The 12,159-nt window shown below is 36.5% G+C and overlaps 1 protein-coding gene across 1 annotated transcript; it reads right to left on the bottom strand.

Moving 5' to 3' along the window:
* Nucleotides 1–6,522: 6,522 nt before the first annotated feature.
* LOC141598971 (protein DETOXIFICATION 12-like) lies at nucleotides 6,523–11,039 on the bottom strand. Its single transcript, XM_074418815.1, has 7 exons — nucleotides 10,738–11,039; nucleotides 8,322–8,866; nucleotides 7,953–8,039; nucleotides 7,770–7,826; nucleotides 7,422–7,660; nucleotides 7,110–7,315; nucleotides 6,523–6,859 (listed from the first exon to the last, which is right to left on the bottom strand). Exons 1-7 carry the CDS (start codon nucleotides 10,978–10,980, stop codon nucleotides 6,773–6,775), a joined length of 1,464 nt encoding a protein of 487 aa, XP_074274916.1. The 5' UTR covers nucleotides 10,981–11,039; the 3' UTR covers nucleotides 6,523–6,772.
* Nucleotides 11,040–12,159: the final 1,120 nt, after the last annotated feature.

Here is a 12,159-nt window from a genome sequence, read left to right on the forward strand (position 1 = left end):
TAATTGTTCTAAAAACTTGTATGGATTATTATTTCACATTTTTTTATCGCCCGAGAATTACTAGTTTCTCCCGAGAAAATGACAGAATTACCCTTTCTTTTTAGTTTATTTACCTTTACCTCTCACCATATTATCCTCTTTTATATTTGTAAATTTTTAACTTTAACAATCATCATTTATCTATTTTCATCTATTTTAAAGTAAGAATAACAATTCAAAATAATTTTCCATTCATCCAATTTACTCACTTAATACTTAATAGGTATTTTTATAAATTGATACAATATTGTCTTTAGATTGAATGAAATCATTGTATATTACCCTAAAAAAAATTATGGGTTAAACTCCTAAACTATAACTTAATCAATCTGTGAAAAATGAGCAACCTAGATTTGTTTACAAATTTTCAAATCCTTATTCGTCAATTCAGAGAAGAAACAAAAGTTATCCTTAGTAGTGAAAAAAATTTAACTACATTGAATGTGGTAAATATGATACGGAGTAGTAATTACTCATGTGAATAATCAAATTAACAATGATAGGAGCGTAAATAGTGAAAGTAATAGTAGCAACAACGAATATAATGATGAAATTAATAGAGTAAGCGTACATCAATGTAACGGTAGTGAAAGTAAAAATAAGGTCAAGAGAGTAGTGAAAGTAATAATAGTAACAGTGAATATAGTGAAAATAATAATATTAAGGGTAATTTGATAACTTATACCTCGAATAACTCATTTTTTCAAATCTTATACGTAAGATAGTTTTCTTTAAAATCTTACATCTAAAATAATATTTTCGTCCAAACTTGATACCAAATTTTTAAAAAAAACTCTAAATTAACGATTTTGCCCTTTACTAATTTGATGATTTTTGGTTGTTGTAATCGTGGATGTGTGTGTTAATAGATGAGGGAAAGGATAATCATGTTTAATTAGTATGGGTAAGATTGTTAGTTCAGGTTTTTTTTTGAGATTTGGTATCAAGTTTGGAAGAAAATGTTATTTTAGATATAAGATTTTAAAGAGAGTTATCTTAGGTATAAGATTTGACAAAGTGAATTATTTAAGATATAAGTTATCAAATTACCCTAATAGTAATAACTAATAACAGCATAAAGTATGTAGATATGAACAATTAGCTAACCAATCGAATTATGTATATAAAGCATTGGAAGATAATAACTTGCACATTGCCCCTTGAAGCTAAGGGCAATAGTAATAAAGGTTTGTCAATATGTTTGTAAGATGATGTGTCAATTATTTTAGAGGTTTGTCTACAAACCCTCTATTGTTGGACATTGGTGTTGAGGTTCATGGATGAGAGGGGTTACAATATACTCCGTAGTATCCAGGTTTGTGGAGAGAGAATGTATGAGAAGAAATAGTATGGCGGGTCATGTGATGAACCTTGAAGATGTTTATTTATTGTTGCACAAATTCTCATTATAGACGGACACTATCCGTCTATACGTATAGACGGATACCATTTTCCCTCACAAAATACCCATTTGCCATAAAGTGGGAAGCACATGGGGGTGCCCCACCTTGTCCCCCCTACCAATTTTATTAGAGGTCTTTACCCGTCTGTTCGCCCCACCCGTCTATACCAAGACCTATTGTTATTGTTGGGATGAGGTTTGTAGCTAAATGAGTTTGTATACTAACTTATGTGGCATGAGAACAAACCTATTGGAGTATCATCTATTGCTAATGCTCTAAGGTCTTGTTTATTTTAAGAAAAGTGTAGTTGGTAGATATTCTCGTCTTTTTTTTTTTTTGTCTAACGGAGTGTCCACTCAATCAGTGGCGGATCTTGAAGAAATTTTTGAGGGGGGCCGGAAAGAAAATAATCGAATCCTCAATTATTTCTTTAAAAGGCATACAATCCATATACAATATAAAGGGAGGCATTTTCTAACAAAAAAATAATAAAAAAATAAAGGTAGGCATTAACAAACACAAAATTTAAACACGTCTTCACAAATAATCAAATACTAAGATAAAAATATTAACAAAGCGAAATTATTTAATTAACAACCTTCCTAAAAGTAATTTAATGACTACTTCAATAAAAATATACACGACCAATAATATTAAAATACTCCCTCCAATTCACAATAAAACTCCTTATTTCCATTTCCGTCTATTCACAATAACTTCCCTATTTTCTTTTTTGGTAAGTGTTTGTGTGGTTCAAATTTAATTGTATGGTGGGATAGTGTATTTGTGTGGTTCGAATTTATTTATATGGTGGGGTAGTGTGTTTTCTTAATTTTTTGTGTCAAAATGAAATGGGAGGTTTATTGTGAATCGATGGAGTATAAAATTATATCAATCACCAAAAAATGTAATATTTTTTCAGTTTTACAAAAAATACTCGGGAGTAAAAAAACGAAATGTACATCTTATATTTTAGAGAAAGATAATAACAGATCATATATCTCAGAAATATTACGAGGAGCACAAATTCTGTTGTAAGACCGTAGTTGTGCGATGAGAAAAAGGTGACCACTTTATGGTACATACTACATAGTGACAATTTTTTCACTAAAAATGAACCTTTTTTTTTCAAATAGGTCACTATTTACTGCAAAATCGTCACTATTTACGCAAAAATTGTCACATTTATGTCAAAATACATGAAAAAGACCTGTCAAATCATATAATTGCTCTTTCTGAAGTGTTTCAAAATGTTTAAAATTAAGAATTGTTTATCACTACGGCTTAATAAATTGTCTTGCCTTAATCACCAATCAAGTTACCTAAAATATGTTATACTCCTATTTAAAACCCTTAAATTTTATTTTTTTTGACAGAGTGCAAAAGTTTTACATTACAGTAGTATGGTTGTGAAAGCCATACTCAAGTACTACAATGTAAAACCGAATAAGAAACAACACAGAGTAATAGTAACCTAATAAAAAACAACAACTAGAGAGCAATTCCCATAGGCTATCCGAAACTTGATGATCAAGAACAATGGTCTGGCCACGAGCATCACCACCCAAATCATCAGCCCGACAAACATTCCTCCCAGGAGACTGGATCAGTTGAGATGTCGTGAGGCAAGAACGAGGTACACTTACGCCACAAGACGTAGAAATTTAAAGTGGATGGTAAGCCACGAAGGCCTACATCCAGTGGAGAAAACTCTCCTGCACCACGTAAAACGGTCACAACAGTCAACAGACCAAACACCAAAGACAAAGAGTGAGCTGACAAGCTGAGAAGAATGAAGCTCCACAACCAATCCCATCGTAAAATTCACCCAGCTACAGACAGAGACGTAGGCGGAAGAGGAACAGGTCATCCTCCTCTCACCCAAATCCACATGGAACCACAATCGGCCGTAGCACTGCTTCGCTACTCCAACAAAACTATTTATTCGACCAAAACGACAGAAACTCCAATAAGAGGAGATTATTAGAAATAACAAACTAACTGATAAAAGGAAATTAGACAACATAGAGTAAAGGAAAAAACCACCATCTCCAATCCAACCAACTACACCGAAACATCCCATCATACACTTACTCGGAAAATTCCAACTCCCAAAAAAACAATACACCCAGAAAAGTGACAATAAAAGCCTGATCAGAGAAAGTCCGACCCAAACCCTCGATCTAACAAAAGACCAGACGACAAGAGCACCAAAAACAGAAGCCGCCTAAAGGCAACCCCAGACGATCCGTGACAACCGAAAACAACCAAGCAACACTGCATGCAAGCATCAAAACGGATGACAGACCAACTCCTTAACCCAAAAGAACTTAGAGACAACGATCCGAACGGCGGGGGAAGGGGCGAGGGATAGGGGAACGCCAAAACGGACAATTAGACCCATAAAAAACAACAATGGACATTAGCACAGTCCGATCGCAAAACCAAGGGAGGTGGGGGAAATGGGGGGATCATCTCCCTGACAGACGATCAAACCCATAGAAAACGACAACGGACGTCAGTAGCCCAACCGTGAAGCCTAGGGTGATGGGGAAAATGGGGGGATCACCACCTTAATTGCATGCACGATCCGTCCAAGGGTGCTGCACGGTGAATGGACATTCACGAAGACGGAAACAATGGAGATTAAAAGGCCGGCTCACACCACAAAGAAACTTTAACAAGTGAATCTGTCATTAAATCAAGAATAAACCAAAATTTCTAGATCAAGAACGATTAAAAACACGATCTGGGTAAGATTGATTAAAGTGGGAGGATTGAAAAGGGATCACCGGAGATGGACCACATGACGGCCCAATCTCCGGCGACCCGAGCAAGTGTACTCAGGTTCAGTGAGAGGAAGGGGGAGGATGGTGGTGTCAGTATTTAATTTTGGGGATTTTTTGGGGATTTTTTAGAGAGAGACTGGAGAAATTTGTAGAGAGAGAATATATTATAGGTGCTTAAAATTATTAGTCTTTAGGGAATGACGATTATAGGAACACAAATTCTCATTGAAGACATGACATATCCGTCACAAGCTGAAGACGGATACCATTTTACTTCACAATGTACCCATTTTTTCTCTCTCTGCAACACTATTCATGTGGTCCCCTTTCTCCACCAACCCATTTTGTTACCATTTTCTCACAAAATATCCGTCACAAATGGTAACCCGTCACAAGGGAGACCAATTGTTATAAGAATTGTTGAAAAAATAATTTTTGTTAACATGTAACTTTGGATTTAACGAGGTATCATTATGCAAGTGGGGGCAATGTTTCCATTTTTTTTATTTATACTTGGGCTTTTTATTTACTTTGGATTTAACGAGCCAAATGAGGTACGATTATACAGACTTGCTTGGGCTTTTTATTAAGGGGGGCCAGGCAGTTATCATTCTGAAAATTTCCGTATTGTTTAGAGAAGGAATAACTGTTGGGCCACAATCACAAAGGGCCCTGGCCCCTGCCCAATACAAGGAAGATCCACCACTGCACTCAGTCACATTATGGGACATAGAATTCGAACTTGGAAGCTATTGTCCATTCTATCCCCGTCTTAACCACTTGACTACTATATTGTTTATTAGTTTGACATACATTGGATGTTGTAGTTGTAATTTTATCCCGCAATGGTAACACGAGAAAACACATGTCGCCCCTTACGCACCCGTTCATAGACTATACATCTGAGGTACTACCTCTTATTGTTTATTTTTTGAGTTTTATTTTAATGTTTTTTGAGTTCTGCTTTATTATAAAGGTTTTTGAGCACATTTACTAAAACATTAGACTAAAAAAATATAATATTGCTCAAAAACTATATTTATAAATGGTAATATGCTCATAAAAAATGTGTATATGCTCAAAAACTAAGGGGGCGTTTGGTTCGGGGGCTTTAGGAAAGGGAAAGGGAATTAAAATGGGTGATTCCTTTTGTTGTTGTTTGTTTGAGACAAACAAAGGGTAACCCATACCCTCTTTTACCCCCAAAACCATCCACATCCATACCCCTACCCCCCCCTAGGGTAAGCCCATACCCTTTCCCTTCTACTCTCTATTTCCACTACTACATCCGTACACCCACCGTCAACCACTATCACCAACACCCACCACACCGACACAACCACCACCACCAGCGACGTCGGCGGTCCCTCATCATTCCGGCCCACTCACCGGCGTACTCATTTGGACCCCACATCCCCAACCACTAAACACCACATCAACACCTTTAATAACTATCCCACCCTACCGAAACTCCCTCCCCCGCTGGTAACCTCTCTTTCCGACACCCCAACACTGTCGAAGCCTCCGCCAACCACAATAAAACACCAGATCTGGTGTTTACTACGGTGAGGGAGGGAGTTTCGTGGGTGGTGGAGGTTGTTTTTAGGTTGGTTTCGGGTTTGGGTTAAGAGTGTATGGTGGTGTGGTAAGCTGGGGTCGGCAATACGACGGTGAGGCGGCTACTGGGCGGCGACGGTGAATTGCCTAATGGTGGTGGTGGCGTGGGATATGGTGGTTTGTGGTGTTGGTGGTGGATACGGTGGAATTGAATTTCCCTTTCTTATTCCAAACAACTAATATAATCCAAGGGTAACCCATACCTTTCCCCTCATTTCTCTTTCTTTTTTCCATTCTCTTTCCCTTTCCTGTACCAAACGCCCCCTAAAAGGTCTGAGGTATTACCTCAGATGCGTAATCCGTTTTTTCATTACACACACCCACCCACCCCCCGCCCAGCTCAAATCGACTCCCTTATACCCCGTTGCACCCAATTACATGGTATTGCATTTTGATTCACCCACCTTTGTTACTTGGATTTAAAAGGCAGCCAACGGTTCCGAGTTTCCCAAATTTTTATGGAGATTACATTCATTTTAGAGCATAAAACATGTGATTATGATTGTATTTTTTTTTTGGTGTAAACCGGGGTGTCCACCGTCGACAACAGTGTATAATCCCCTCGTCGCGCGTGCTTTTACGAAGAGGTAAACGGCCAAAGAGTTTGCTCCATTCCCATGGGCAGGGATCGAACCCCTGACCTCATGGTTAAGGGATGAGGTGAACAACCATCACACCAAACACATTTGTTTATTATGATTGTATTTTGACGACCGTAGAAAACCAACTTTAAAACGACTATGCACCCCTTTTATTACTATCATTAGATAGATTCAATGTAAAGAATACATAAAAGTTGAAAGCCGTTATATGTTGTATATCCGTCACTCAGTCAGGTACAGTCATGTTGCCAAAACTGTTGTCGGAACTGGAACGCCCATTGACGAACCAAACCCCTTTAATTGATTAACTCCTCACAACAGATCAGTTCAACAATAATCGTTCATCTACATTTCCTCCGTCAACTACTTTGAAATTTGATTCCGATAGTCTTTCCCTTGCCTTGTTCGCCTGTAAAATGAACACCAGATTGAACATCAATTAATATACCAGGATTTGAACCCGTGACCTTTGGTCACTCTGTCTCTGATATCATTTTAGATGAACCATCTCAACCAAAACCTTAAGGTGATGATTGAGCCCAACAATTATATTTATTCCTATTACTGTATACAGAAGTCTTTACATTGGAGATTCGGAATGTTGATGACAATGTGGTCGAAAGTATATGTTAACGAGTAAAAACTAGCAAAAGTCGTACCTGTTTTTCCCAATTTGTACATCCCGTAATGATGGCTAGAAGCGAACATTGCACAATAGAACCACATAAGATCCCGATCCATAGACCTCGTCCCCTCATTTGCAACCAAAAGCCTAATATTGCTGAAATCGGAATTCCAAAAAGATAGAATGCAACAAGGTTTACCACTGCACCTATATGTTGCCATCCACATCCCCTAGCAATTCCTGCAGTTCCACATTTTCGAAATCAAAAGCATTAATGAAAATAATAAAGTGAAATTCTTCTGATTCTATATCGACTAAGAAAGTATGAAATGTTTGAAACGCATACCTGAAAGAACACCTTGTAGACTGTCCATTATAACATTGACGCAAACCAAAGGCGCCAGAGTAGTGACATAATCAATGACTTCCTTTTCGCTGCTAAAACAATATCCGAAAACCCTCCGTGTGAAAAATATGACTGCACTCACTATAAGGCCATTAGCCATCGCGAAAACCATGACTGCACATGCAGCTGTACGAGCTCGTTGTGGGTTTCCTGCACCAAGTTCGTTTGAGACCCTGGTACTGTTTATACACCACAGAACAAAAACCAGCCTCAAAAAACGAGAATTAAATTATAACTGCGATTGTCAGAACGACAGATAAATGAGGAGATTTCAGGGAAGGAAAGTACCTTGCAGCAGCACCGATTCCATAAGGGATCGCGTATAATGTTGAGATAGTTGTCAAGCTATTTGGACAAAGAAAGAAGTACATACACAAAGTTTCAGCAATTCAATTCGAGTTGTTCATCAAAACAGCAACTGAATTTTCTGAATACTGTCATTTGGAAAAGTAACTGAGAAAGAAACATTACCATACAGATAAAACAGAAGTCTCGAGTTCGGGATGTGGCAGCAGTCCTGATAGCAAAATTTGTAGCTCAAATGACCACCACTCCAGACTATATGCATACAAATAACGAACCAATTAGTCTCACTATAGACTGATATATCCGTCTAAAGTGAAAGACGGGTCAAATATGCTTAAAGTGATAGACTGTCTTATGCTTAAAGTGGGTGGATATTTAGCCCGTCTATAACTATAGACGGATATCTCCCGTCTATAATGAGAATTTGTGATATAGGATATCAGAAAATGTTTAGTCGCTCTCAAAAAGAGATTTAAAATGAGTCGTAATCAGAAGTGAATACGGAAAAGATAAGAACACGGAAGGAGAGTGTACCAGATCATTGTAGCAGAAGGAATAGCAAACCGAAAAAACTCTCCAATTCCATGGAATATCTCCATGGAGAGTGGAGAACGAGTCGCTTCACAAGAAGAAGAGAAATTCATATACAAAGTGAGGAAAATGGCGTTCAACCAAAGTGATATACTCATTGAAACAGCAGCGCCGAGGTTTTTAAGCCCTGACTTATATACCAAAGCCCAACAAAGCGGTATATGGAGACAGAGAGCTGTGCATGAACTTACAACCATTGGCATCACCAAACTTTGGACTTGAAAATATCGAATAAGAGGTTGGAGAACGGCGTAAGCAAAAAGTGCAGGAACAAGACAAGCCGAGAATCTGCCAGCTTCATGTGCAATTGCAGGATCTTGTCCAATGAGTAAAAGGACTTTACCGATGTTTATCCAGAGAATGGAGATTGGGATACAAACCAAGGCAAGTGAGAACATCGCGGTGTATGTTTGTGTTCCGAGTTTCTTGTATTGTTGTGCTCCATATGCTTGCCCGCTTAGAGTCTCCAATGCACTTGCCATTCCTATCTGCGAAAGACACATTTTGCAAAATGTTACCCTCAACACGCTTAACTTAACAAATTTGAGAAAAAGTACTGAAGTTAATCTGTCAATATTAGTTCTACTGATTATGTGAGGCGAACAGTTATACACTGTGTTACGCGGTATTTGAACCAGCATGATACTTGAAATTTTAGTCTTATTGCAGGTGAACCAGCATGATACAACCAGTTAATACATATATTTATGCTCTAGTTTACGATTTTTGCTTAAAAGCTCAAAGTTTGTCAACAAAACTCGACAATTATGTCTGAAGCAAAATCTAAAGAAATTTATCATACCATCAAGCTCAAGAATTTGCCCCGAAACTAAGATATTACGTCAAAAAAATACTAGAAAATGTCAAAAATTCAGATTTCATACAGAGTATAAACCTGTACAAGTTAAGAAACTGTAACTAAAACATTGATTCAATTGTCCTAATTCTCAAAGGCTTATAATTGAAGCAGTAAGTCGATCTAGGACTAATACGCCCTCCATCTCGGTCTGTCCTTTGGTTTTGGCACAAATATCAAGGAAAGGGGAGAGGGACAATTATTAGATGACAAGTAGGAGGATTAAATTGCTTATCGAATGCATTTTAAAATAGAAAGGGCAACAATTGACTGAGACACTAAAAAATGGAATAGGACAACAAATGACTGAGACGTAGGGAATTTGTCAACAAAAATTAATTGATTTATTTCACTTTCGTACCTTTCATCATCAATCGTTATAGAGCCGCCTTACACTAAGTCCATTGGCCGACCCAGGGATGCCATAAAACGAACGTTTCAGTACATTTTGTTCAATTTTAGTGTTTAAATAATTTCAAATTCCGATTTTTATATATTAATGTCTCGAAAAAATTAAAGGAAGCCGTAAACAATAATTTTCAGATTCGTCACTGATCTATCAGGTCTACCATTTACACAAGGCAATTTGATAATGTCATTTTCTGATGAATCATGACTCATGACCTCAAACAAATCTAGACGGCTAGACCATGTGCTATTTCCCCTATTTTTAAGGTGTAACAAAAAATGAAACGTACCATGTCTTCTCTAGTTGTCTTAACATCATCACATAATAAAACTAACTTGAATACTTCGCTTCTAAATAGAGAAAATATGTTGTGTGAGTCGATTAATTATGTCGACATTTCAATGGCTCTCACTGGTCATGGTAAAATCGTCTTACACAATTTTGTAGGAGTATACCAATATCAGTACTCCCTCCGTCTCGGCCATTTGTTTAATATGGTAGTATAACTATGACTCTGACTGCAATTTGTGAAAAAGTGTTACTAGTAATTTAATTTCAATATGTTCCCAATAAAGATTCTGCTGATAAAGAAAAGTATCAAACTTTTGTGGAAATAAATCAGTCTAGTTTTCTGAACCAGGATGGCAGGATGAGGTACAAATTTTATGCAACAAGACAAATAGATTAAAATTTGTATATAGAGTTAAATACAATGTGTCCAATCTCTACAAATTTGGACGTTAACCCAATAATAAAATGCAATCAATAATAAAAAATTAAATCGAGACAAAACAAATTTATTATTTTAATTCGTTTCGAAATTATTGTCTCTTGTCAATATAATTTTAATTAATCTTAATCTACTAATAAGTCGGTTTAATACGAGAATTTCCAGTCTCGTGATAATATTTCCGTCTTAAACTTAAAACGGGCCAGATGTAGTCGATGAGACAAACAAGGGTGTCTCGTGCCTAGGACTAACAAAAGGTTTATCCTATATATGCAAGTGAGAGCATATTTGACAAGTTTCATCTTAAAACGGATATTGTCGTCCTAAGACAGATTATGGAAAAAGAGGAAGAGAAGAAGATTACCAAGAAGCTGTAGCCAGTGACAATGGAAATGGACATAGACAAGGCAGTACTAGATAGATAGAGTTCACCAAGATGACCAACCATCATTTGAGAAACAACTTGTAGCATAAACTGTGATAACATTACTGCTATCATTGGACCTGCTATATAACTCACTCTCTTCATTTCTTCCAATATTATTATTTTCCATTTTTTATCTTCTTTTTCATGGTTTTCTCTCACTAATAGTAGCCCTTCTTCCATCCTCTTTCTCTCTCTATATTGTTCAATGTTATTATTATTGTTGTGAACTATAGCTTTTTTAGTACTATGTAATTGTTATATATTGATGAGGTGGTTGGGGTCTTGTGGTTGTGGACATATAATTATAATATTTGTATGACTACGGAGCAGAGCCGTCTAATGGATTTGAGATATTGGGTAAAATCAATTTTAGACCGTAAGTTTTTTTTTGATTTAAAAAGGGAAACATCCCAGAGACCTACAGCGAGTAGGGTCCCAAACAAGTACACAAGTAAAAGCAAAACAACAAGTACAAGACACAAAAACCTATTCAACCACGAAGAACCTCGGGTACAAACATCACGCCTCCTCTCCATAATCCCTTCCTCCTTTCATGATCTTAGTGTTGGCCAAAAGAGTAATCAAACCTCCAAAGTATAGGCTAGGCAAAACTTACAAGATGTACACCACAATCCAAGCCAATGAACTAAATAATTCCTCCAAAGCTTGATCTCTTCCAAAACTATCCCGTAAGTGAACCAGTTTGCAAGTCTCAAAAGGGCAGTACACTACAACGACCTCTTCTAAATCCTTAACTCTTCTAACTCCAAGTTCTAAAAATTACCACAATTGTATCCCTTCTGCCGAACATGTATCCAAGCTTCCAAATTCTAAGAGATTACCAAATACTAGTTTGGATACCCGTGCGTTGCAACGGGGTAATTAACTTAGTTAAAAAAAAATTGGTCATAAGGTCTTAATATTTACATCTTATGTCTAATCATTTATTTAGATATGATCAAAAGTCATAACATCTTATTTAAGAGACGCAAAAGATGTTAGGTTGATACCTAAGTTTCAAGGATGCCTCATATTTATAATCATAAGACCACTACATCTTATGTTAATCTTTCGATGTGGGACAATTCTATTATTTTTATATAATCCTACATTATTTTTCAATATGAGACATATAACATACTAAGAAGTACACAATTTTATATATGTACAAACATATGAAATCTATACGCTAATGATATCATTTTTACCACGAATCAAATTATGTTATTTTCATAATTTTCTTAATGATATTTTTTTGCCAAATGAAATGTAAAATTTTTTATATAAAAATTAGAAACATCACTTGAATATAATATAAGAAATAAATTTTATAATAATTAAAAGATTCTCCACTTTATT

The sequence above is a fragment of the Silene latifolia genome, chromosome 9 (assembly GCF_048544455.1).
Source record: "Silene latifolia isolate original U9 population chromosome 9, ASM4854445v1, whole genome shotgun sequence".
NCBI classification, from domain to species: Eukaryota; Viridiplantae; Streptophyta; class Magnoliopsida; order Caryophyllales; family Caryophyllaceae; genus Silene; species Silene latifolia.